Genomic DNA, 26,251 nt, shown 5'->3' on the forward strand with positions numbered 1-26,251 from the left:
GGGTTGTTGGGGGGGGCGTGGACCTAACCAGGTAGTCATGGAGGGAATGGACTCTACAGAAAGGGGATAGGGGTGGAGAGGGAAATATATTTCTGGTGGTGGGATGTGTTTTTGGTGGCAGGAATAGCAGAGAATGATGCAAAGTGGAAGGAGAGGACCTGTTTGGGGGGGGGGGGGGGGGGGAGGTGGTTCTGTCCTTGCGGTTGGAGGGGTGGGGTTAGAGGGCAGAGGTGTAGGAAGTGGATGAGATGTGCTGGAGGGCATCATCAACCATGTGGGAGGGGAAATTACGGTCTTTAAAGGAGGAGGCCATCTGGCGTGTTCTATGGTGGAACTGGTTCTCCTGGGATTAGATGCAGTGGAGGCAAAGGATTTGGGAATAAGGAATAGCATTTTTGCAGGAGGCAGTGTGGGAGGTGTAATCCAGGTGGCTGTGGGAGTCACTGGTTTTGTAGAGAATGTCAGTGTTGAGTCAATCATTGTTGATGGAGACAGAGAGGTCCAGGAAGGGGAGGGAGATGTCTGAGGTGGTCTAGGTGAATCTAAAGTCAGGGTGGAATGTGTTGAAGTTGATGAACTGTTCAACCTCGTCTTGAGAGCATGAAGGGGTTCCGATGCGGTCATCAATGTAGTGGAGGAAAAGGTGGGGAGTGGTGCCGGTGTAACTTTGCCTTTTTAGCCTTACTAAAATCCAAGTAAACAACATCCATTGCACTAACTTCATCAATCATGTTACTAAGACACGCCCTTCTCCTTGGTGAATGCCATTGCAAAGGTACTCATTTAGGCTCTTGTCCATATACTCTGCCTCCAAGTACAAGTTCCCTCCTTTATCATTGAGTGTCCTATCCCCTCCCCATTTGTCTCTTGTGTTTAATATATGTATAAAATACCTCGGAATTTTCTTTAACCCCACTTACCAAGGTCATTTCATGATCCCTCCTTGGTTTTCTAATTTCCTGTCTGAGTTCTTTTCTGTTTTCTTTACATTCCTCATGGGCACTGTATTATTTTAGCTTCCTAAACCTTACGTATGGTTAACTTTCTCTTTTTAGCTAAAGTCACAACCTCCCTTGTCCCTTACCTTGCCATCAAAGTCCTTCCTCCTTACTGGAACATGCCAATCCTGAACTCTGATCAGTAGGTCTTTAAACAACTCACAAATGTTACACATGGACTTTGCTGATAACAGCTGCTTCCAAATAACTCTGTCTTGCTTCTACATAATACTGTTGTAATTTACCCTCCTCTAATTTAGCACTTTCCTCAATTTAGTACATTCCTGCAAGGTCCAGACTGCTGCTTATTCATAGATACATTAAAACTTCAGGAGTTGTAATGACTCATTTGTTTGTTTCCAAAATGCTTTCCCACTGTAAGGTCAGCCACTAGGCCCGGGTAAATTGTAAATTTGCCAATGTAAGACCCAGTAAAGCTCCCCCGCAGTTGGACTCCACAAGAAACCCTCTTGGATGCACCTAAGAAATTCTGCCCCTTCTAATCCTCTTGCTCTAAGGAAGAGCCTGAAATGCGTTGTATGGGAGGGTAGTTCAGATGGGAAACCAAAGCCTTTTCAACTATTCATCCAAGTACTTTTAATGTTGTAACACCTACGGCAATATTGGAAGTTAAAGTCACTCAGTATGACAACCCTTTTGATTTTGCATCTTTCCAGAGTCTGCCCATGTTTGTTCCTCAATGTCTCAGTGGTATGATCCCAGAGTTTATAGACAATAGGTGCAGGAGTAGGCCATTCAGCCCTTTGAGCCTGCACCGCCATTCAATATGATCATGGCTCATCGTTCCTAATTAGTATCCTCTTCCTGCCTTATCTCCATAACCCTTGATTCCACTATCTTTGAGAGCTCTATCCAACTCTTTCTTAAATGAATCCAGAGACTGGGCCTCCACTGCCCTCTGGGGCAGAGCATTCCACACAGCCACCACTCTCTGGGTGAAGAAATTTCTCCTCATCTCTGTCCTAAATGGTCTACCCCGTATTTTTAAGCTGTGTCATCTGGTTCGGCACTCACCCATCAGCGGAAACATGTTTCCTGCTGCCAGAGTGTCCAATCCTTTCATAATCTTATGTCTCAATCAGATCCCCTCTCAGTCTTCTAAACTCAAGGGTATACAAGCCCAGTCGCTTCAGTCTTTCAGTGTAAGGTAATCCCGCCATTCCAGGAATTGACCTCGTGAACCTACGCTGCACTCCCTTAATAGCCAGAATGTCTTTCCTCAAATTTGGAGACCAGAACTGCACACAGTACTCCAGGTGTGGTCTCACCAGGGCCCTATACAGCGGCAGAAGCACCTCTTTGCTTCTATATTCAATTCCCCTTGTTATGAAGGCCAGCATGCTATTAACCTACTTCACTACCTGTTGTACCTGCATGCTTGCCTTCATTGACTGGTGTACAAGAACACCCAGATCTCTGTACTGCCCCTTTACCTAAATTGATTCAATTGAGGTAGTAACCTGCCTTCCTGTTCTTGCCACCAAAGTGGATAACCGTACATTTATCCACATTAAACTGCATCTGCCCACTCACCTAACTTGTCCAGGTCACCCTGTAATCTCCTAATATCCTCATCACATTTCACCCTGCCACCCAGCTTAGTATCATCAGCAAATTTGCTAACGTTATTGCTGATACCATCTTCTATATCATTAACATATATTGTAAAAAGCTGCGGTCCCAGCACGGAACACTGCAGTACCCCACTGGTCACTGCCTGCTATTCGAAATGGAGCCGTTTATCACTACCCTTTGTTTCCTATCAGCCAACCAATTTTCAATCCAATCTAGTACTTTGCCCCCAATACCATGCGCCCCAATTTTACTCACTAACTCCTGTGTGGGACTTTATCAAAAGCTTTCTGAAAGTCCAGGTACACTACATCTACTGGATCTCCCTCGTTCATCTTCAGAGCTACATCCTCAAAAAATTCCAGAAGGTTAGTCAAGCATGATTTCCCCTTCATAAATCCATGCTGACTCTGTCCTATCCTGTTACTACTATCCAGATGTGCCGTAATTTCATCCTTTAGAATAGACTCCTGCATCTTTCCCACCACTGAGGTCAGACTAACTGGTCTATAATTTCCTGCTTTCTCTCTCCCACCTTTCTTAAAAAGTGGTATAACATTAGCCACCCTCCAATCCTCAGGAACCGACCCCGAATCTATCGAACTCTGGAAAATAATCACCAACACATCCATGATTTCCCGAGCCACCTCCTTCAGTAACCTGGGATATAGACCATCAGGCACCGGAGACTTATCAACCTTCAGACCTAACAGTCTCTCCAACACCAATTCCTGGCAAATATAGATTCCCTTAAGTTCAGGTCCTTCAGCCACTGTTACCTCAGGGGAATTGCTTGTGTACCCATCAGAACACAGATCTGAAGTACCCATTTAATTCTTCTGCCATTTCTTTGTTCCCTAAATTCATAGGGGTTTTGGGGGAGATATGGAAAGGTTGTTTATCCTGGCAGAGTCCAGGTTCAGAGGACATAATACTCGAAAAAGGAATCATTCTTTTCAAATAGCAATTGGGAGGAATTTCAACTGCCAGGCCTGAGATGTGCTACCCCTCTGATTTGAACCCCCTCTTCCCCTGACCCCCTCTTACAGTCCAAAGGTTTGCAGTTTGAATGGATTAGCCATACTAAATTGCCCTGTGGTGTCCAGGAATGTTTAGGTTTGGTGATTTGTCCATACAAAATGCAGTGTTACCAGGATAGAGTGGCTGTGGAGGTTGGAGGGAGGTGTTGGGAGGTGGAATGCAGGGGGATAGGTATGGAAAGGATGCTATCCAGAGGGTAGTGTGGACTGGAAGGGCTGAATGACTGTTTCAATGATGTAGGGATTTTTTTTTGAAGTACCTTTGTTCAAAGTGCTGCACAAGCTGGTTGCATCATTAAATACTGTCTTTATACTCACCACTGTCCAGTTGAATGACTTTGTACCTTTTCTGGCTTTCTTTTGTTTTGACTGTTTGTGTAGTCAGAGTTCCCCTGTTTTGCTGCTGATTATTCTATGTTGAACTGTGCTCGCTGTCAGCTTCTCACCCTGTGACCCTATGGATTTAGGGAGTTGATTTTTATTTTGCGAGATATGATCTTGTGTGAAACTTGACATTGATAACTTGAGTAGTCAATTTGATTATCCTAAAACTGTACATGATGTCGTGAGCAGGAAGGCCGTGTAGTTCACAGACCAGGAGAGGCAGAGACCTCAATCTGTTTTTGCTGTAAAAGATAATGCTTTGAAGTGAACAAGACACATCAGGTTATCTTTATCATCCTCCTTTTAGAAAACTTTCATTTCTGTTAAACTGCATTAATCTAGTAGATAACTGAGCCTAACCAAAGGAGTTCTTTTCTACATGTTTTTAGTTCTCCAAAACTTATACATTACGGATGGTTTAAAACCTGAACCATTACAAATAGATGTTGCACCCACTAAAACATACTGTTTGTGCCTAATGATCCATCGCCTCCTAATTATACATTCAGTGCAAATTTGGGCAAAATCCAGAGGGCACAAGTTGTGACAGCAGTGGAAAACCTACTGCAAAAATCTCGTTCAGAATTCCTAATATTAGAAATAACTCGAGTTCAACGTTTAAAGTGTTAAAAGTACATCAAAAAAGTACATCTGATTGAGAAACTGTCAAAAAGCCCCGAAGTAAATGCAATTCAAAAAAAACCAAGTAATTAATAAAAATAGAGGAACAAATCTGTGGTGATCCGAACAGAGCCTTGTGGCAGAAAGCAGTCAACTGAGTCAGCTTGAGATCAGAGAGACGCTTGCAACTGAGGCATCCATAGTAATGAGGCCTTCAATAAAAGGTGAACATGCACTTAGCCAAACATCTATGGTAAGAATCCCCATAAAATGTTACCACAACAAGTAAGTGGACCACTGACACCCAAAGTGAATTCCAAAAAAGTGTGACGTAGCTTGTGGGTTGGTTTTGAAAGAAGTGATGATGGATTTTAATATTGTGATATCAAAGATGACCTAGAGTAATTAAAAAGTACAACTGAGTTAATTGCCTCTGCCAATCCAAACAATAGTGTTCAATTAATGGTGCTTTCTTTGTTTGATTCTTCTTGCAGTGAGGTTTGTTTTTGTTTTAAAATGTGAAATCTTAAGACAGCTGTGTCAGTTGATGCTTGAATTGCTCTTTAAACAATAGTGATCCAAAGCAGAATCATAAATTTCAAAATTATTAAATCAAAAAACAGTGACAATTGAAAATATATATCTAAGCTTTTAAAGCCTGATGCCAAGGATTTTAACATTTTGGCAGCCTTTGTCAGTCTGCAAGCAAAAAGAATGATGTAAATATGACTAAGCTTTTGAAAACATACAGCAGGCAAAATCAGTCAACTAGCCTTATCCTGTTCTAAAAGTTTTGAGAAATTGCATGAAGTCCAAGGTAAAACATGGGAGGCTGTGGACAAGTGAGGCTATGAATCAACATCTCCATTGTTTTAACTAGAGGAAGTGATGGTCCTTTTCCCCACTTCTGGGTCAGTGAGAAAATCTGTATTGAGGGAGATACACTGGCTGTAGGTGTCAGTACTGGGATATATTTGTGTCCACAATGTATTACACAACAATGTTAAGACTACAAGCAGAGGATGACATTGGTGTCTGCTGGACACTATGCTTACTGCCAGACACCTAGGGTTGCTTCAGATTTTAAGGTGGAGCTAAGCTGAGTGTTGACTACACTGCCATGCCTCCTTAGCCACAATGTCATCGCATGCACATCCATGTTTCCAAGGAACATTCAATTCGTAGGTTTAAAAAGACTTACTTTTGTCTTTTATGTACTTAGGACTTGTCAGTACTTTGCAGCCAATAAAGCTCTTTTGATATTTGATCACTGTTGTAATGTGCGCACAGAATGATCCCACAAGTAGCAGTGCAGTAATGGCTAGGTAATTTGTTTTAATGATTCTGATTGAGAGAATTATTGACCAGGACTTCAAGTTTTCTGGCTGCTCTTTGAAATATTGCCAAGTATACCCACCTGAAAAGCAGATAGAGCTAATGTTAGACATCGCAGGTAAGCAACAATACAAGTTCTGTGCCCGCTCCCATCTAATGCAGTAATTGCCCTACTAAACATACCTTATTACTTTGTGTGCACAGATGGAGAGGCTTCAGGCAGAGAACACAGCAGAATGGGGCAAGAGGGAGCGACTTGAGACTGAGAAGCTGAATCTTGAAAGAGAGAACAAGAAGCAGAGGGCACAAATTGAAGATCTGGTCGAAGTATTGGCCAAAAAGAGGAAGCAGGCAGCGAGTGCCCTGGACACTGATCTGAAGACCATTCAGACTGAGCTTTTTGAAAAGAACAAGGTAAAGGAATAGTGTTTTTGTGATGATTTACTGTAGTTGTGACAGTCAAAAAGCTGTCTGATCTGATATTGATATCAGAGCAATAATCTATCAAGACCCAGACAATAGACATCATCATGGCTGCAGAATATTTTCCCACCTGCTTTCTGGCCTTGCGTGGTAGTGGTAGCAGAGTTTTGGAAACGATGAATAAAGCAGTAAAGTATTGCAGCAGAGGGAAGAACAAAGTTTTGGAAAATAATTTCTGCAAGTACATTTACGGTCGAGAAAACTAGTCCAGGACTGAAACAAGCCAAGTATGTTCAACCTGTGATTCAGCTTCACCAGCATTCTCTCTAATCCTAGCTGTCTTTCTCTCTGTACATCAAGATATAGAATACTGCAGGGAGCTCAGGTTGAGAACTAAACTTTCACATTAATTGGATTATTGTAATGTGAATTTTGTTACTGATAGACAGTAAAATGCAGGTTACCAATGGGCAATAAATTAAATGTAAAACATTTGTCTCCTATAATTCTATTTTCAATTATGTCAGAGGTAGGTTCTTGATGCAGAGAGTTGTGAATGCATGGAATGTGTTGCCAGCTGTGGTGGTGGAACTAGAGTCATTAGGGACATTCAAGTGACTGCTGGGCATGCACATGGATAGCAGTGAGTTGAGGGGTGCGTAGGTTAAGTTACTTTATTTTACATTAGGACGCAACTGTTCTGTGTTGTACCTTTCTATGTTCTATGACTTTATCTCATCTCTTCTGGGTGGCACAGTGGATAGCACTGCTGCCTCACCGTGCCAGAGACCTGTGTTCAATTCCGGCCTCGGGCAACTGTCTATGTGGAGTTTGCACATTCTCCCCATGTCTGCATGGGTTTCCTCTGAGTGCTCCGGTTTCCTCCCACAATCACAAAGATGTGCAGGTTAGGTGAATTGGCCATGCTAAATTGCCTGTAGTGTTAGGTGAAGGGGTAAATGTAGGGGAATGGGTCTGGGTGGGTTGCTCTTCGGAGGGTCGGTGTGGACTTGTTGGACTGAAGGGCCTGTTTCCACACTGTAAGTAATCTAATCTAATATTGTAATCTAATCTAATCTTCTGTCATATAGATGACCTAATCAAAGATGTGGACTTCCAATCTTCAGCATACAGATTCTTTTTATTGCATAAACTGCAGTGGAACACAGTGATGAAACTGTCCTGGGACAGTGCAGGAGGATCATCTCAATACTTTTTGTTTATATTAGATTACTTACAGTGTGGAAACAGGCCCTCCGGCCCAACAAGTCCACACCGACCCGCCGAAGCGCAACCCACCCCTACCCCTACATTTACCCCTTACCTAACACTACGGGCAATTTAGCATGGCCAATTCACCTGATCCGCACATCTTTGGAGTGTGGGAGGAAACCGGAGCACCCGGCGGAAACCCACGCAGACATGGGGAGAACGTGCAAACTCCATACAGTCAGTCGCCTGAGTCGGGAATTGAACTTGGGTCTCAGGCGCTGTGAGGCAGCAGTGCTAACCACTGTGCCACCGTGCCGCCCATATAGGTGGAGGTTTGTTAGAGTGGAGGGGGGAAAGGAACAAAAGACACGTGTCTGAAAGTGAGGGAAAGGACAACTAGTGCCTGGCAGCTGGATGTTGAAACATTGATCTATGTGTGGCGGGGAGCAGAGTGATATCAGTGTTTTTTTTTAGATTTAGAATCAGAATGGCCTCAGTGTGGAAACTGACCCCCCCCCCCCCCTCCCCTCCCGAGTGCAACCCACCCAGACACTTCCCCCAATCTATATTTACCCCTGACTTAATGACAACACTATGACCAATTTCCCATGGTCAATTCACCTAACCTGGACATCTTTGAATTAAGGGAAGAAACCGGAGCACCCGGAGGTGGCCCACGCAGACACGGGGAGAATGTGCACACTCCACACAGACGGTTGCCAGAGGCTGGGATCGAACCTGGGTCCCTAGTGCTGTAAGGCAGTAGTGCTAACCACTGAGACACCGTGCTGCCGTATAGCCACCGCCCTATAGTATGAAGTAGGGGTGCAAAGGTGAGGAGGATACCTTGTGTCTTGGTCATCAGGACAAGAATAGAGCCCATAGACGATTGGTTGGGTGGATGAGGGAAGAGTTACATTTGGGTTGAGTTTCATGTGGGATGTAGAGTGTGTGGTGTCTGTCACTTGGGTTGATGGATGGGGGAGGTGTGAGTGGTGCTCAAGGGTAAGGACTAGAAGTGGTAAAATTGGAATCTGCAGATGGGTGTTGCATAATGGCTGCGTCAGGAGGGTGGTATTGGTGCGGGCGTAGTTCCTAGTAGGTCTAAATTGAAGCAGTATCCCTTCTGATCCTGATGTAACATCAGGGTCTTCCCACTAGTTAATTAGCAACTAGAAAGGGGAAACATTGCCAAAGATGTTGGGAGAGTCCTGTATCCTGACGTTCCTTGGTGTGATGTGAAAATAAGAAAGTTTTAAATGAACAGCAATAGAGGCTATGTCTCTTCTACCATGTATTGCTTCTGTATCCTGCTTGATGCACTGCAGGGTACTGGCAGGGCCAAACACTGTAATATCTTAAAGGAGACAGTTTATGACCTGTCTGTGTAAATATTGTCCGTGTTGCTGTGCAGTTGTGCGCTGCCTGGCTTCTTGAAAACGCTACCTGAGAGATATGACCAGTGAGGAGTAGTGAGAGTCAAACAGGAAAAAAAAAGTGAGTCAGGTCAAAAGGTACTTGACTGCAGGCAAATAATGAATTCTCACTTCTTCTCTATGACTTTACCTTTCAATACCCACCCTCACATAGATGTGGACCAAGTACGCGTAGGTAGGGCAGAAAAACTGGAATATTCCTGATAATTCCTATTTACTATGAGAGTACTGGCATGAGATTACCAGTGTGCTACCTAAGATTGTATTTAAAGGTGTACATATGAGTTTCTGTTCATTACTGTAAAACTGAGACAGTTAGCTGTTTACTGTTTTTAAGTGGATATGAAATTGGGCTTTCAAAGCAGAGATCAGCACTGTTGAAGGGGTGGAATTTGAAACATAGTTAAAAACACTCATTTTTAAAAAACCTGTTGGGATGGAAATGATTGAATAATGATGAGATAAAGCAAAAAAGTACTTTAAGTATATTAAAGGCAAAAGAACAACTGGAGAGAGAAAAGGGCTCCTCAAGTACCAGAGTGGGCATGCATGTGTAGAACTGTAGGAGATGGGCGAAGTTCTTAATGAATCTTTCTCCTCTGTGTTTACCATGGAGAAAGACATGAAAACTTGGGAACTTGGAGAAGTTAGTAAGGATATCTTGGGGACAGTCTATATCACAGTAAAGGAGGTGTTGGGTGTGTTAGAATGCGTGAAGGTCGATAAATTTCCTGGTCCTGACCAGATATATCTAAGAACCCTGCAATAGGGTAGAGAAGAAATTGTGGGGGCCTTGGCTGATATTTTTGCATCATCGTTAGCCACGGATGAGGTATCAGAAGACTGGGAATTGGTTTAGCTCAGTTGGTTGGATTATTGGTTTAAAGAGCATCATGATGCTAACAGCATGGGTTCAATTCCACTGGATTGTGGTTACCATGAAGGACTCTATCTCCTTCTCAACCTCTTCCCTCACCTGAGGTCTGGTGGCCCTCGGGTTAAATCACCACCAGTCGCTTCTCACTAATGAGAGAAGCCCCTATGGTCTGGTAAGATTATGGTGACACAATGAACAACAACCAGGAGACTGGAGGGTAGTGAATGTTGTGCCATTATTCAAGAAGGGCTGCAAGAAAAGCCTGGGAACTATAAACCAGTAAGCTTAACTTCTGTGGTGGGTAAGTTACTTGAGAAGTTTGAGGGACAAGATATACATGTATTTGGAAATTAAAGGTTTGATTAAGAGTAGTCAGCATGGCTTTGAGAGTGGGAGATCATACCTCACAAATTTGTTATGGTTCTTTGAGGAAGTGACCAGGAAGGGTGATGAGGACAGGGCAGTAGATGTAGTGTATATGGATTTCAGTAAGGCCTTTGATAAGGTTCTACATGGTCGGCTGCTCTAGAAGGTTAGATCACATAGAATCCAGGGGCAGCTGGCAAATTGGATATAAATTAGTTTGATCATAGAAAACAGTGGGTATTGTTGGAAGGGTGCTTGTAAGACTGGAGACCTGAGACTAGTGGAGTGCCTCAGATTACTGTTCTTTACATCAGTGATTGGTTTGGGGATGACATTAAAATAGGTGACATCATGAACAGTGAGGAAGGTTATCATGAATTGCAGCAAGACCTTGATCAGCTGGCGAAGTGGGCTGAGGAATGGCAAATGGAGTTGTAGTTATACAGAGCATCGGTGAGGCCGCACTTGGGGTACTGTGTTCAATTTTTGTCACCTTGTTATAGGAAGGATGTTTTTAAACTGGAAAGAGTGCAGAAGAAATTTACAAGGATGTTGCCTGGACTCAATTGTCTGAGTTACAGGGAGAGATTGGACAAGCTAGGACATTTTCCTATAGACATAGGAGACTGAGAAGGAACCTTATACAGGTGCATAAGATTTTGAGAGGCATGGTGAATACATTCAGGCTTTTTCCCATTGTTGGGGACGAGAGGGCATCAGTTTAAGGTAAAAGGGGAAAGGGAAAAAAGGAGCAACTTTTTTTATACAGGAGGTATACGTGTGGAATGAACTGCCAGCGGAAGTGGTTGAGGCAAGTACACTAACAACATTTGAAAGACATTTGGACAAATCCACAGATAGGAACGGAATTGGAAGGAAATGTACCAAGTGCTTGGAAATATGGTTAGCGTGAAACAGATGTTTTGGTCAGCATGGACCATTGTGGGCCAAAGGGCCTGTCTCCCTGCTGTAGGACGCTGACTGTCTGTTTTTTTAATTGACCCTAGGTTAATAGATGAGCATTTATGTGAACATGTGACAAATGAATAAGACAACTCTGACCTCTATTAGCTCTATAGTGTTGCCTTCCATTGGATCAGTGTGTAGGCCTATGTATAATAACAAAGATTCCATAGCTTCCATAGCTAATATTCTGTTTATGGATGTGCTAAATCTAATTGAGGTATTAAGATTTAATTGATACTAAAGACACTAAAAGTAGATGAGAGAGGATATTGTGTCATGGAGCAATCTAAAGCGAGAGGTTATAGTGTAACTAACAGATTTAAAACTTAAATTTTGAAAATATACATTATTCATACAAAATAAGTAAGAACATATGCATAGTCCTATTCTGTACAGGAGTATGTCAAGGAAAGAAATAAACATTGGAGTTTGACTCTATCCAAAAAAAACCGAAGCAATCTCTTCCATGTACAATGCTAAATTTACATACATTGTCTCCAGGAGAGTCCAAACCGAATGGACACCCCTTTTACCTTCAGCAGGACGACCTTAGAAAGTGGTCTTTCCCCACTGCACTTTGACGACAGCTGCCACAAACTTTAATGTGTCCCTCAGTATATAGTCCTGGACCTTGGAATGTGCCAGTTTGTAATGCTTGGTCAATTCAACATTTTCTTGTTCTATAAGACCAAGTTTCGGGCAGACTAAAAGTGTCTTTCACGGAGTTGTTGGTTCTCCAGCACAGTTAATATTTATCTCTGTGTCCATCCTGGAGAACAGACCATAGAGTGAGTTAGAGTCCTGTTTCACTCAGCTGGTCAGGATGAACCTGACAAAAGCCACTGCATTATTGTCCAGACTTCCTTTGCAAAGGCACTTCCAGCAGGAAATGTGTAACGAAGACACTTTAAGTAGACAGCACGTGGTAGTTCAGATCAACTGAGTGTACAGTCCAACTCCTTGAAGCTTACCATGGCAATGAGGCCAGTCCTATCCTTCGCAAGTATGGAGTGCATCCTGGTGTTTATGTATGAGAGTGGACGCGCAGGTTGATGCAGTCATACAGAAAGATGGCCATCAGGATGAGGATGATCCCCCGGTCATCCAGACTTCATTTGTACGTAGAGTCCCTGTTCCATCGTAGATCTCCCAGACAAAGTGGAAGATGGTTCAGATGACTGCAACTGCCAGACCTGTGCCACATAGAAAAGCAGAGAGTGCCTTGCACCTGATGATCAGGTTTTTACCTGCAATGGAGGCAGAGAGCTGCTCCAAAAAGACCAGTTTCTGCTTCATCTTGTCAATCTGTCCCTTCCAAGATTTTGCGCCTGCCTCAGCCCCTCCACACCATATTCTCAGCAATTTCTGGTAACCTGTCCTGATGGTGAAGGGGATGTAGGATCGGTCCGCCCAGTTTCCAAAGGATACTACCTTATTCTTTCCTTGGTTTACCTTTGTTCCCAAGGCCGGTTTGAACTAATTGCAGATGCTCATGAGTCTGTGCACTGACAGCGGATACGAGCAGAAAATGTCGATGGTCATCCATGTACAGGGAGGCTTTGACCTGGCCTCTGCTGCCTGTAATAATCACTCCTCTTAAGCTTGCATCCTTCCTGATGGATTCAGCAAAGGACTGTATAAAACACCCACACAAGACAAGCGAGAGTGGGACAGCCCTGCCTGACCTCAGATCTGATTGGAAAGTGTTCTGATTCCTGCTGATTGAGATTGCAGTTATGATATTGGATGTAGAGCAGACTGATTCAACTGCAGATTCCTTCCCCAACACTGACTTTGAAGAGCACATCCCACACGTAGGTGTACTATCCTGTTAAAGTCCTTCTCCTGTTCCAGGTTAATGAAGCAGGTGTCCACCCACCTGTCCTGCACATAGGCTTCCATATCCTTCAGGAATGCGAGGCTCTCCGAGATCATCCTGTATGGTACGTGGCAGGTTTGGTTAGGGTGAATCGTCAACCCTATAGCAATGATCTTAGACACCATTCTGTAGTCTTCTGCAGAGATGAGAAGAAATTACTTCTCCTCAAGGATCATAAATCTGTGGTGTTCACTCCCCCAGTGTGTGATGGAAGATAGGATACTGAACAAATAAACAGGAGGTAGTAATGGGTTGAAGGGTTACAGACAGCAGGCAGGAAGGTGGAGCTGAGGCCCAGATTAAATCAGCCATGATTGATTCAAATGGCAGAGCAAGCTCTTTCAGTAAATAAATGCTTACCATTTTAATCTCTGACAGTAAGTAAATTACTTTCTTTTCCTGTCCTCCTGATCTTTCCTTCTATTTTCTCCCTCTACCTGTTTGCCATTTCTCTCTCTTTTTCTGCATTCAAATTTGAACTTCCAAAGTGAGTCACTTCTCACTTTTTCAGGTTGAACTCCATTTGCCACTTAGCAGCCCAGCCCTGCATCCTGTCAATGTCCTGTTGCAACCTACAACAGCCCTCCACACTATCCACCAATCCTCCAACCTTCATGTCATCAGCAAACTTACTAACCCACCCTCCCACTTCCTCATCCAAGTCATTCATAAAAATCAGAGTGGAGGTCCCAGAACACCACTGATCCTACATCCCCTTCACCATCAGGACAGGTTACCACTTTCTGAATGAGCTTACAATGGGGAACTTTATCAAATGCCTTGCTAAAATCCACACACACCACATCCACTGCTCTACCTTCATCAATGTGTTTTGTCACATCCTCAAAAAGTTCAGTAAGGTTTGTGAGGCATGACCTGTTCCCCTCAAAGCCATGCTGACTGTCTCTAATCAAACTATTTAACCCACATCTTTAAATAAATGGTGAAAATCACCTGGATATATTTGTGCCTCTCAAAGCATTCTTAGCAGGTGCTGCCTCCATACTGAAGATTTATTTTAACAATGCTGATGGTGATCAAAATCTGCACAGAAATGGTCCTGTTTACCTGCCCAGTTACTACTGGAGAGACCAGTCGGGCTGCCAAGCCTGATGCAAGTAAATAATCGAAACTAGCAGTTAGCGTGCCTCAATTCTGGCAAAAAGGGAAGCAATAAACCCTCGCTAGCCTTTATGTGATAGAACCAAAAAGATTGTTTAGGCTGGCTTTCTGACAGTTTAATGATAGAGTTCAGTAACATGAGGAAGAATTCTGTATGTGATAAATTGCCTCCTTGATACTGTGTCCTTTGTACATTGTCCTTTTTTATGTTCCATTAAAAGGCCCACACTCTACTACTCCACAGTTACACAGTGTTTGTTGATCCAGTGCTTGCTACCTCTCCATGGACAGTGCCTCACTATCCAGTGCAGACAGTGACACATATTGTCATGAACAATGTCAACTTATTGGCAACACCCACCTTTTCACAGCTTTTACAGATGTGTACTTCAAAAGACCTATTTAAAGAAGCTTTTCTCTGATGTGTGATAAAACTGCTTTTCAGCTGATCATCTGGAGCTTGTGCCAGTTGGATATTTATTGCCTGTCTTAGTTTATGCAAGAAAGCTCCTGTGTTTGTGTCGCAAAAACAAATTGCTAGCAAAACTCAGGTTTGGCAGTATGTGGGGAGAAAGCCGAGTTAATATTTTGAGTCCAGTGATTCTTCATCAGAACAGTTCTGAAGAAGAGTCATCAAACTCAAAATATTGACAACCATCACATTCCAACTCCACTTTTGTTTTACTGTCAATTCCTGAGATGGTAAATGACATCAGACACTGAACTTTTTTTTAATGTTTGTTCAGGGGCCTCAACTGCTACTATCATCTGATTTTGATTCTGTGTGGGTTTTTGTCCTTGCCATTCTGCAGACATCATAAAATGAGCTATAAGTGCAAACTGGATTGAATACAGCCTTGCTAAGGAAAGTGGTGCAGAGAAAGAGACATACTCATGATCTGGCCACAAACCCAATATGGTGTTTAAATTATGAGGATGTGGGTGTATTGTAACTTTTAAGAGAGTTAAAAGTTAACAGTGACTGCACCAAGTGTTCTCAATAAGATACAATGTAACCTGTGCTCCAGCTGCTAGGATACCTAGGGCAGCTGTTTACCTGGAACCAACAAAACAAATTTGAATTTAAACTGATTGGCCTAATTATACCCCGAAAAATACTAAACTCCAATCCAGTTTGAATTTAGTATCTTGACAGTCTTAAATGCCGATGCTTTTGAGGTATAAGATCAGGGAAAATTCAACAGTTGAGAAGAGAACTGCCAAGCTACTAGCACGTAAAGACAGCCTGAAAAATAACTCTTAAAAGTACCTTTATCGATCAGAAACCAGTGAAGCAGAATCTCCAAGAAGAAGGCAGGAATACTGAAAAAAAAAGCTGCCTGGTTTTGAGATAAGATTTTTGTTTTATAAATCTTAATTGGGGGTTTTATCGGACTGTTATTGTAAAGGAGAAGGTAACAGATAAATTAGAGGACGGAGTTGTAAATAGTTGTTAGTTAATTATTCTCTGTTATACTTTGAGAAATAAAGTTGTTAGATTTTACTTTAAATCATTCTGGGCCTCTCAACCTTTCTCAGATTACTACACAAGATAAACCTTTTCTGTGTTGCTGGGTTACATTAAGAATTTACTCAGTGTCGTAACAAAATGTATAATTGATTCCGAAGGGGTATATGTTGATTGAACTAGATTTGCTGCTCGTCACTGAGATCATGTCACCATCGCTATGTTCTGTCCATCTAAACCGAATACCTTCTCCTCTCCTTAAGGTGCTGTTTTTTCTAACTCTATTGCTGGCTGAATTGTTTCACAATTTCATTTAGATATTTCCAGTAACGCACTGCAACTCAGTTACTCTGGCATATAGCACATTCTGGAGAAACAGCTGTTACTTTGTGACTGACTCCCAACAAATTGGGCTGTGATCAGGCTCCTTGCAAATCCAATAACCAGGGTGATAGATTTGACTTACAAGTAACGAAGTGAGGGCTGTTTGAAAGATTTGGCAGCGAGTAAATTTGGAGGCATTGAGAGAAATGTTAATGATCGGCTGAATAAAGTTGTGGAAAATAATGGTTAGGAAGAAACTGAAAGACAAATAAAGGGCAGAAGTGACAAAAGGTGACATGGTTAGGAAGGAATAAAGCAACAGATATCCTGTGCATTTGCAACTAAGTAGGCATGTTAATATTTCAGATTAGTTAGTTAGGTTAATTAGTTTGACCGAATAGCCAGGAAGGTGTAGGTGATCTAATTAGCAAGTTTGCAGATGACAATAAGATTGGTGGAGTAGCAGGGAGTGAAGAGGACTGTCAGAGAATACAGCAGAACAGAGAGAGATTGGAGAGTTGAGCAGAGAACTGGCTGATGGAGTTCAGTGTGGGCACCTGCAAGGTGATGCATTTTGGAAATCTAATTCAAGAGCAAACTATACAGTAAATGGAAAAGCCCTGGGGAAAGTTGATGTACAGAGAGATCTGGGTGTTCAGGTCCATCATACCCTAAGGATGGTAATGCAGGTCGACAAAGTTGTCAAGAAGGCATACAGCATGCTTTCCTTCATCAGACAGGGTATTGAGCACAAGAGTTATGTTACAGGTCATGTTACAGTTGTATACGGCTTTAGTTCTGCCATGTTTGGAATACTGCATACATTTCTGCTGGCCCCATTACCAAAAGGATGCGGGTGCTTTGTAGAGGGGTCAGTGAAGGTTCACCAGGATTTTGCCTAGTATGGAGGGCACTAGTTACAAAGAGAGGTTGAGTAGATTAGGATTCTTTTTCATTAGAAAGACAGAGGTTGAAGAGGGATCTGCTTGAGGTCCACAAAATCATGAGGCGTAGACAGGGTGAATAGTTAAAGCTTTTTCACAGAGTAGGGGATTCAATTACTAGGGGTCACAAATTCAAGGTGAGAGGGGAAAAATTTAAGGGAGATATGTGTGGAAATTTCTTTGCGCAGAGGGTGGTGGACACCTAGAATGCTTTGCCAGTGGAGATGGTAGAGGTGGGAACAAAGTGTCATTTAAGATGTACCTAGACCGATACATGAATGGGCAGGGAGCAGAGGGGTACAAATCCTTGTAAAATAGGCACCAGGTTTAGATGGAGGACCTGGATCGGCGCAGGCTTTCCTTTGCTGTGATTTTCCTTGTTCTTCTTTGTCATTACTCACTGGGATGGTGTGCTGGAAATCAATCCCAACTATTCCCAGAGTCAACACGTTTTGGAAGGTTTGATGTAACTACTATGAATCCTAATATGTTTCTGATGGACTGTTACCCAGTTTCTTTCAGGAACAAAGTAAAATAATTCTATATCAATTGCACCACCCTTGCCTTTAACATGAACAGTAAAAGATAGTTTCTAATTTATGGAGCTGAAATTTTGCCCCTTCTACTCATTGACCTTGAGCACAAGCACAAGGACAAAAAGCAGGAAAATGCATACGTTGAGTGGAGGGAAAAATGGTCAGGAGGGCACAGTAGAACACAGTTCCGTTTCACCAGTCAACAGCAGAAACTTAATTAGAAGGATGGATTTCACAATTCTTTTGATTCTTCAGTGATGCCTTGATGGGCCACAGCATTGATTTTTATGGAGTGCTTTGGTTGCTTGGATGGACTTAGGTCTTTCATTTAGTCTTTAAGTTTAAAGTTACTACTTTGTGCATTTTCAAATGTAGTTTTTCAACTCTTTCAACAGAAAATTAGAGCAAGCTTTTTACAGAGAAGAGAGAGAGAGAGCGAGCTTGATTTACCCAGCCGCTAGACATCTCCTTGCTTCTTTGTTTCACTCCCCTTACAAAGGACACAGCCTCCAACCTAGTTCCTGCAGTACCAGCTTCTATCCCCCACCCAAAAGTCATAAACCTGACTTGCCACAGTCAACCGGTTTGTCTCTGTCTGCTCCTAGCCGACTGAACTCATCTCCTATCTTGAACCTGCCGTCTCCCCTATGGTCCAGGGACTCCCCACCTATGTTCAGGACACGACCCACACCCTCCACCTTCTCCATGACATTCAGTTCCCCAGCTTCCAATACCTCCTGTTCATCACGATATCCAGTCTCTCTACACCTGTTGCCCCCATCAAGAGGGTGTAAAAGCCCTCCATTTCCTTCTCTCTCGCAGATCCAACCAGCCCCCCTCCACTCTCACTCTCATCTGCTTGGTCCTCGCCCTTAACAACTCTCCTTGAATCCTCCCACTTCCTACACACCAAAGGGGTGGCTATGGGTACCCGCATGGGTCCGAGCTATGCCTGCTGCTGCTTAGGATAGTTGGATCAGTCCCTCTTCCGCTGCTGTACTGGCAATACCCCCACACTTTTCTCCACTAAATTGATGACTGTATTGGCGCTGCCTGATGCTCCCACCAGGAGGCTAAACAGTTCATCTCCTTCGCTCCCACTTTCCATCCGAACCATCTCTGAAACTCCCTCCCTTTCTGGACCTCTAGCAACAAACTCAGCACCAATGCCAATTTCAAACCCAATGATCCATACAGCTGCATTGACTAGACCACCACCACCACCACACACCCAGCATAAATGCAATCCTGTACTCCCAGTTCCTTTGCCTCCGCCTCTGCTGTATCTGCTCCAGGATGAGTGATTCCACTCCAGGACATCCCAAATGTCCTCTGACTTCCCCTCCCCCATGATTACCAATGCCCTCAACCACAGCTCCTCCATTTTCCACACTTGTGCCCTCACACCCCGCCCACTCCCAACTGCAACAAGGATAGAGTCACCTGGTCCTCACATTCCACCCCACTAATCTCCAAACTCCAGTGCACCATTCTCTGCAATTGCCACCACCTGCAGTCTGACCCTCCCCGACTAAAATGAGATTTATTTCCCCACCTATATCTGCTTTCACAGGGACTGTTCCCTCTGTAACTCCCTCGTTAGGCCTACATCCCCACCAAGCTCTCCTCCATACGTGGTTCCTTTCCCTGCAGCCGCAGAAGGTGCAAAACCTGTCCTCAAGCCACCCCCCTTTACCTCCATGCGAGGCCCCAAAGAATCATTCCAAGTCCGGCAGAGATTCGTCTGCATTTCCACTAACCTGATTTTTGCATCTGTTGTTCCTGGAGTAGCCTCTACATCAAAGGGGCCAAGCACAAACTTGGCGACAGGTTCAAGGGAGATCTGTGGTCTGTACCTTCCAATCAACCCCACCTTCTGCTTGTCATCCATTTCACCTCCCTTTCCCACTGCCCCGACAACATGTCCATCCTGGGCTGCCTCAACTGTCAAACTAATGCCACGCACAAACTGCAGGAAGAACACCACATTATCTGCTTTGGGAGCTTCCAACTATATGGGCTTAGCATAATTCACCAGCTTTCCAATCTCCCCACCCCCTACCTCTTTCCAGATCCAGCCTGATCTACCCTGTCCATCTTCCTTCCCACCTATCTATTCCACCCTTCTCCCTGACCAATCACAATCATCTCCTATCTGCATCCACTCATCACTATCCTGTCTACCTTCCCTAGCGCCACCCTCCTCCCTCTATTTCTCAGCCTCCCTCCTCCTCCCGAATCGTGATGAAAGGTTCCCACTTGAAAGATGGACTCCCCTGCTCCTCTGATGCTGCTTGACCTGCTGTGTGTTTTCCAGCTCCATGCTTGATTGACTGACTCTGCATTAAGTTCCAACCTGACCAATCAAATGGTTGTTACAATGCTGAACCTTCCAAGTCCCATAATAAATGGTGTTTCATTGCTCATGTCCTTTAGGGAAGGAACCAGCCATCCTTACTTGGTCCTGCTTACGTATGACTCCAGACTCTCAACAATGTGGTTGAATGTTAACTATTGTCTGGGGCATTGATGGGCAATAAATACTGGCTGAGCCAATGACATCCACACCCTGTGAATGAATTTTTAAAATATCTAGACTCCGTATCTTCAAAAAGTAAAATTAGGCCCATTCTTAGAGGGGTTTGAGCAACATGGACTATGGTGTGATTTGTGGAGGAATTGACCAGAACTCCAACAAGGCTAGTCTGATTGTTGAGATGTCGAGGTTCCTGTGTTGGACTGGGCTGGACAAAATTTTAAAAATCTCACAACACCAGGTCATAGCCCTACAGGTTTATTTGGAAGTACAAGCTTTCAGAGTGCTGCTCCTCCTTCAGGTGGGATGAAGATGCAGCGCTCCAAAAGCTTGTGCTTCCAAATAAACCTGTTGTACTATAACCCAGTGTTATCTGACTCTTAACTTTGATTGGGGAGAGCACCTTGCACCATCTTTTATGCTTTTAACAAGCAGCATGACAAGACAGTGATGAGTTACCAATTAATTCCAAAGTTGTGTGAATTACTTTATAATAATCCATCGAAATATGTTGCAATATTGACACTTTTTTCAGTCAGTATTCACACTGGAAAACGACAATGTTGAGGGGAATGCTGAGGTACAGGCTACTAGACCAGACAGGATTGACGTTCACAAGGTGGAGATCTTATCTATTTTCACACTTCCCAGAATTGCTAAGTCCCCTGGTCCTGATGGGATTTATCCTTGGTTTCGCTGGGAAGCCAGGGAGGAGGTTTCAGAATCTTTGCTGTTGATCTTTGCCATCATTGTCTCCAGGAATAGTTGAGAATGTAGTGCTGGAAAAGTACAGCAAGTCAGACAGCATCCGAGAGCCAAGAGGATCGACATTTCAGGCAAAAGTCCTTCATCATTCCTGATGATCGGCTTATACCCGAAACGTTGATTCTCCTGCTCCTCAGATGCTGCCTGACCTCCTGTGCTTTTCCATCACCATACTCTTGGCTAAAATCTCCAACATCTGCAGTCCTCACTTCCTCTACAGGGATAGTGCCAGAAGATGAGAGGATAACAAATGTTGTCACCGTTTTGAAGAAGGAGAGTAGAGATAGCCTTGGTAATTATAGACCAGGGAACCTTACTTCGGTTGTGAGTAAAGTGTTGGAAAAGGTTATAAGAGAACTTATTGAGTTGGCATGTCGGAACTGGCGGTCGATGAGTTGAGCATCATACCCCCTTATGAGTGCATCCTTGAGTACTTCCAGATACCAACATGAAACAGTGAGAAAGCGTAATCATCTCCTCAGGAGACAGACACGAGCTGCAACCGACAGACACCCTGTGTTGTCCAGTGCTTCCCAGGATCCAAAAAAAACAACATCATGTTCTTCGCAGTCTGCCACACAATATGAATGAGGATGAGCACCTTTGACAAGACCTTCCCCACGCTTCCACTTCTCGCCTTTAAACACCACCAAATCTCATTGTTCGTAGCAAACTGCCTGGCTTTCAGGACAGCACCATACAACCTTGTCACAGTAGACGGTGCAAGACGTGTCAGCGTTGACGTGGATACCACCGTTACGTGTGGGACACCTCCCACTGTGTACATGGCAGGTATTCCTGCAACTCAGCCAACGTTGTCTACCTAAAAAGCTGTAGGCATGGATGCCCTGAGGCATGGTACAGTGGCGAGACCAAACAGAGGCTGCGGCAACAGATAAATGGACACCGCACAACAATCAACAGACAGGATTGTTCCCTCCCAGTTGGATAACACTTCAGCAGTCTGGGATGTTCAACCTCAGACCTTCGGGTGACACATCCTCCAAGTGGATTTTGGGACAGGTAACAATGCAAAGTGTCCGAGCAGAGGCTGATAGCCAAGTTCGGTACCCATGGGGATGGCCTCAATCGGGACCTTGGGTTCATGTCACACTACAGGTGACCCCATTGCACTACACACAGACACAGACACACATCCGTGCACACAGACAGACACGCATGCACAGACAAACCACCTCTCATACACAGGTTCTGTCTCATATGCACTCTCGCACATGCACCCTCTCACAGCCTTGTACCCCTTTACACTCTCCTTCGCATGCACATACATACTCTCTCAAAGACACTCACACCCAAAACCCTACACACACACACACACACACACACACACACACACACACACACACACACACACACTCAGATACACAATTTGTGGGGTGAATTTGTACTTGCAGAATTACATTTTATTTTGCTCAAACTGCATGAATCCATGTAAGATTCTGTAAGTTTTTTTATAGATTAGAATCAGTTTGAATATTGGGGCACAGACAGTCTCACGCAGGGCACCTCATACCTTAAATGCATTATCTGGGCTGACGTGACACCAATTGTTAAAGTTCATTTGAGAATATAACTTTACAAAAGTTCTGCAATTTGCATATGAAAGAACTGAACCCAATATCTTCATTCTAAAAGATGGAAGATTTAACAAACAACCCAGGTCTTTTTCAATATATAATTTCAGTTACATTACACTAAACGTTTGCTATACGTTCTGTGTCTTATGATCTTACACTCCTCAACCACCTGATGAAGGAGCAGCGCTCTGAGCCAGTGCTTCCCAATAAACCTGTTGGACTATAACTTGGTGCGGTGTGATTTTTAACTTTGTCCACTCCAGTCCAACGCTGGCACCTCCAAATCATTGAAGGATGAGGGGGTGATAGAAGTTTACAAAATGATGAGAGGCGTGGATAGATTGGACAGTTGAAGTCTTTTATTCTAGATTAGAAATGGCAATTATTAGGAGACATAGTTTTAAGCGAAACTGGGATAAGTTTAAAGATGTGAGAGGCAAATATTTTACACCGAGGCTATTAAGTATCTGGAATGCAGTCTGAGAGGAGGTGGTGCAGGCATCTTGGCAGATATTTGACTAGGCAGGGAATAGAGGGATACGGACAGCTTAAAGTTAAAAGAGTTTTAGTGTAGAAAAGCATTGTGTGCCTCAACAGTCTTTGGGCTGAAGGGCCTGTTCATGTGCTGTTGGTTGTATCTTTAAAATGTTCTTGTATCTCTGTCGTTGACATCATGTGGTCAAATGCAGGCATCCCCTGAGAAGTGATATGAGGATTAATTTGCATTCTTAGCATATGCTCAAAGAGTCAATTAAAGCTCAGTGACTTTTGGATAAACAGCAGACCATCCATGTAAAACAGGCTTGTTTGCTCCAGAACTGCAGAACTCAACTGTAAAGATAAAAAGATTATTCATTTAAGAATGAAGAGGGACTTACATTTGTGTAGCATAATCATATCCTTCCAAAGTCCTTTACAGATTTTACTGTGATGTAGGAAAAGCACTGCTGCCTCACAGCACCAGAGACCCGGGTTCAATGCCTGCCTCAGGCGACTCTCTGTGTGGAGTTTGCACGTTCTCCCTGTATCTGCGTGGGTTTCCTCCGGGTGCTCCGGTTTCCTCCCACAGTCCAAAAATGTGCAGGTCAGGTGAATTGGCCATGCTAAATTGCCCATAGTGTTAGGTGAAGGTGTAAATGTAGGAGAATGTGTCTGGGTGGGTTGCGCTTCGGTGGGTCGGTGTGGACCTGTTGGGCTGAAGGGCCTGTTTCCACACTGTAAGTAATCTAATCTAAGCAATGTGACTTTTGCTGCTTGAAATGCAATTCATTATTCCAAATAATCAAGGCACTGATGTTATTCCCCAGAATCAGTGAAGAAATTAAATTCCATTTCAATCTATCCCTCACTACACCACTGCTTCAGAAATATATACTGCTAATTGGCTGGCTGTCATGGAACCCATCATCAGTAAATGGTAATGGTTAACAAAGGTACATTGCTGAGTTTGGGAAATGCAGTGTGTGTACATTTTAAAGAAAGTCATCGTTCCTCTGATCCTTTGTTCTGTGGGAACAGTCACATAACCAGCAGATCATGGAGCAAAGCAGAGCAGTGGGTTATCACTCAAGAATTTGCCAGTGGGTGTTAATTGTCATCATTTCCTGCTTTGGCTGCTCTGTGCTGAGGTCTTCTTTGTGCTTTCAGCATTATTATTTAAAAGCCATATACATTCCATTAGCTCAAGAAAACATAAAAGTTAAGTTGCTTGTAAATATTTTATACAGTTCTTTGGGCACATTGACCTTCCAGCTAAACATACACCCAGAGGAGAGATTTCGCTATTAAAAGGAAGGAAGGCTTTCTTGGGCTCCATAGTATTTTTTTTCCTCTGTGGGTTTCATGAACACATGAGCAAACAGGAAAGGAAAAATGTGACTTGAGTGTGATCCTTCAAACGATGTTATGCCACTGCAGCCCTGTGGGCTGCAAGGGCATGGATTTATTGTACCCTTCAGCAAACTGGACTGATTTTTGTTGTCCAGAAGTTGGCATTTGTATCTTTAAGGCTCCCATTGGACTTAAAACTTGTTTCAAAATCTTTTACAGATTTTCCCTCTGCAGATGCTGCCTGACTTTCTCCAGCACTTTGTTTTTATTCTCTAATTTTAAGGCATTGTGTTTTCACTTGAATTGGTATGATCCTCTGCTCTGAAAATGTGTTGCTGGAAAAGCGCAGCAGGTCAGGCAGCATCCAAAGAGCAGGAGAATCAACGTTTCGGGCATGAGCCCTGCTTCAGGAATTCCTGAAGAATTCCTTCTTCATTCCTGAAGAAGGTCTCATGCCCGAAACATCGACTCTCCTGCTCTTTGGATGCTGCCTGACCTGCTGCGCTTTTCCAGCAACACATTTTCAGCTCTGATCTCCAGCATCTGCAGTCCTCACTTTCTCCTCTATGATCCTCTGCTCCCAAAGAATTACAGCAGCAACACGTTTCTAATCATACAGCTACTGTAATGTAGACAAATAATGCAAGGCGCTTTATAGAGACCACAAACTGGGGGAGGTGGTTCTAAGGGAGGGTCACTGGACTTGAAACATGAACTCTGCTGCCAGACCTGCTGCGTTTCTCCAACAAATTCTGTTCTTGTTTGTTTCAAATCTCTAGCATCGGCAGTTATTTGTTTGTCATTTTTGAGAGATGGCGAAAGGCACAATTGCACAGTGGTTTTTCAAGTAAGGAGGGGACCCCAGATGAAAAACCACTGGTGCCGGCACCACAGGAAGATCAGAACACAGCAGTATTTGTGAACAAAGTTAAAAATCACACAACACCAAGTTATAGTTCGACAAGTTTATTTGGAAGCACTACCTTTCGGAGCGCTGCTCCTTCATCAGGTGGGTGTGCTCCGAAAGCTAGTGCTTCCAAATAAGCCTGTTGGACTATAACCTGGTATTGCGTGATTTCTAACTTCGTACACCCCAGTCCAACACCGGCATCTCCAAAGTATTTGTGGACAGCATTCTACAAGTAATACAGGATTTGATGCTAATAAAATTTGTCATGGTGCCAATAATACTGATCCTGTCAGGATAAATCCTGGTCATTGCAATAGTAATGATAGTTGTGATGTCAGTACCTATCATGGTACCTAGGAAAAAGTGATATCTGCATATGCTGGAGATCAGAGCTGAAAATGTGTTGCTGGAAAAGCGCAGCAGGTCAGGCAGCATCCAAGGAGCAGGAGAATTGACGTTTCGGGCATGACCCCTCCTTCAGGAATGAGGAAAGTGTGCCAAGCAGGCTAAGGTAAAAGTTAGGGAGGAGTGACTTGGGGGAGGGGCGTTGGAAATGTGATAGGTGGAAGGAGGTTATGGTGAGGGTGACAGGCCGGAGTAGGGGTGGGGGCGGAGAGGTCAGGAAGAAGATTGCAGATTAGGAAGGTGGTGTTGAGTTCAAGGGTTGGGAGTGAGACAAGGTGGGGGGAGGGGAAATAAATAAACTGGAGAAATCTGAGTTCATCCCTTGTGGTTGGAGGGTTCTTAGGCGGAAGATGAGGCGCTCTTCCTCCAGCTGTCGTGTTGCTATGGTCTGGCGATGGAAGAGTCCAAGGACCTGCATGTCCTTGGTGGAGTGGGAGGGGGAGTTGAAGTGTTGAGCCATGGGGTGGTTGGGTTGGTTGGTCCGGGTGTCCCAGAGGTGTTCTCTGAAACATTCCGCAAGTAGGCAGTCTGTCTCCCCAATATAAAGGAGGCCACATCAGGTTCAGCGGATGCAGTAAATGTTTTTGGAGGTGCAGGTGAATTTGTGGCGGATATGGAAGGATCCCTTGGGGCCTTGGAGGGAAGTAAGAGGGGAGGTGTGGGCGCAAATTTTGCATTTCTTA

General features: G+C 43.7%; 1 protein-coding gene across 4 annotated transcripts in view; it reads left to right on the plus strand.

The window, feature by feature from the left end:
• The window catches only part of ccdc102a (coiled-coil domain containing 102A), a 209,675-nt gene that overhangs the window by 135,636 nt on the left and 47,788 nt on the right, over nucleotides 1–26,251 (plus strand). For all 4 annotated transcript variants that reach the window (XM_060838302.1, XM_060838304.1, XM_060838303.1 and 1 more), the window contains one exon: nucleotides 6,176–6,385. In XM_060838302.1, the coding sequence (XP_060694285.1) occupies nucleotides 6,176–6,385 (210 nt within the window). The remainder of the gene's footprint in view (nucleotides 1–6,175; nucleotides 6,386–26,251) is intronic.

Source organism: Hemiscyllium ocellatum, chromosome 17 (genome assembly GCF_020745735.1).
Source record: "Hemiscyllium ocellatum isolate sHemOce1 chromosome 17, sHemOce1.pat.X.cur, whole genome shotgun sequence".
In the NCBI taxonomy this organism is placed as follows: Eukaryota; Metazoa; Chordata; class Chondrichthyes; order Orectolobiformes; family Hemiscylliidae; genus Hemiscyllium; species Hemiscyllium ocellatum.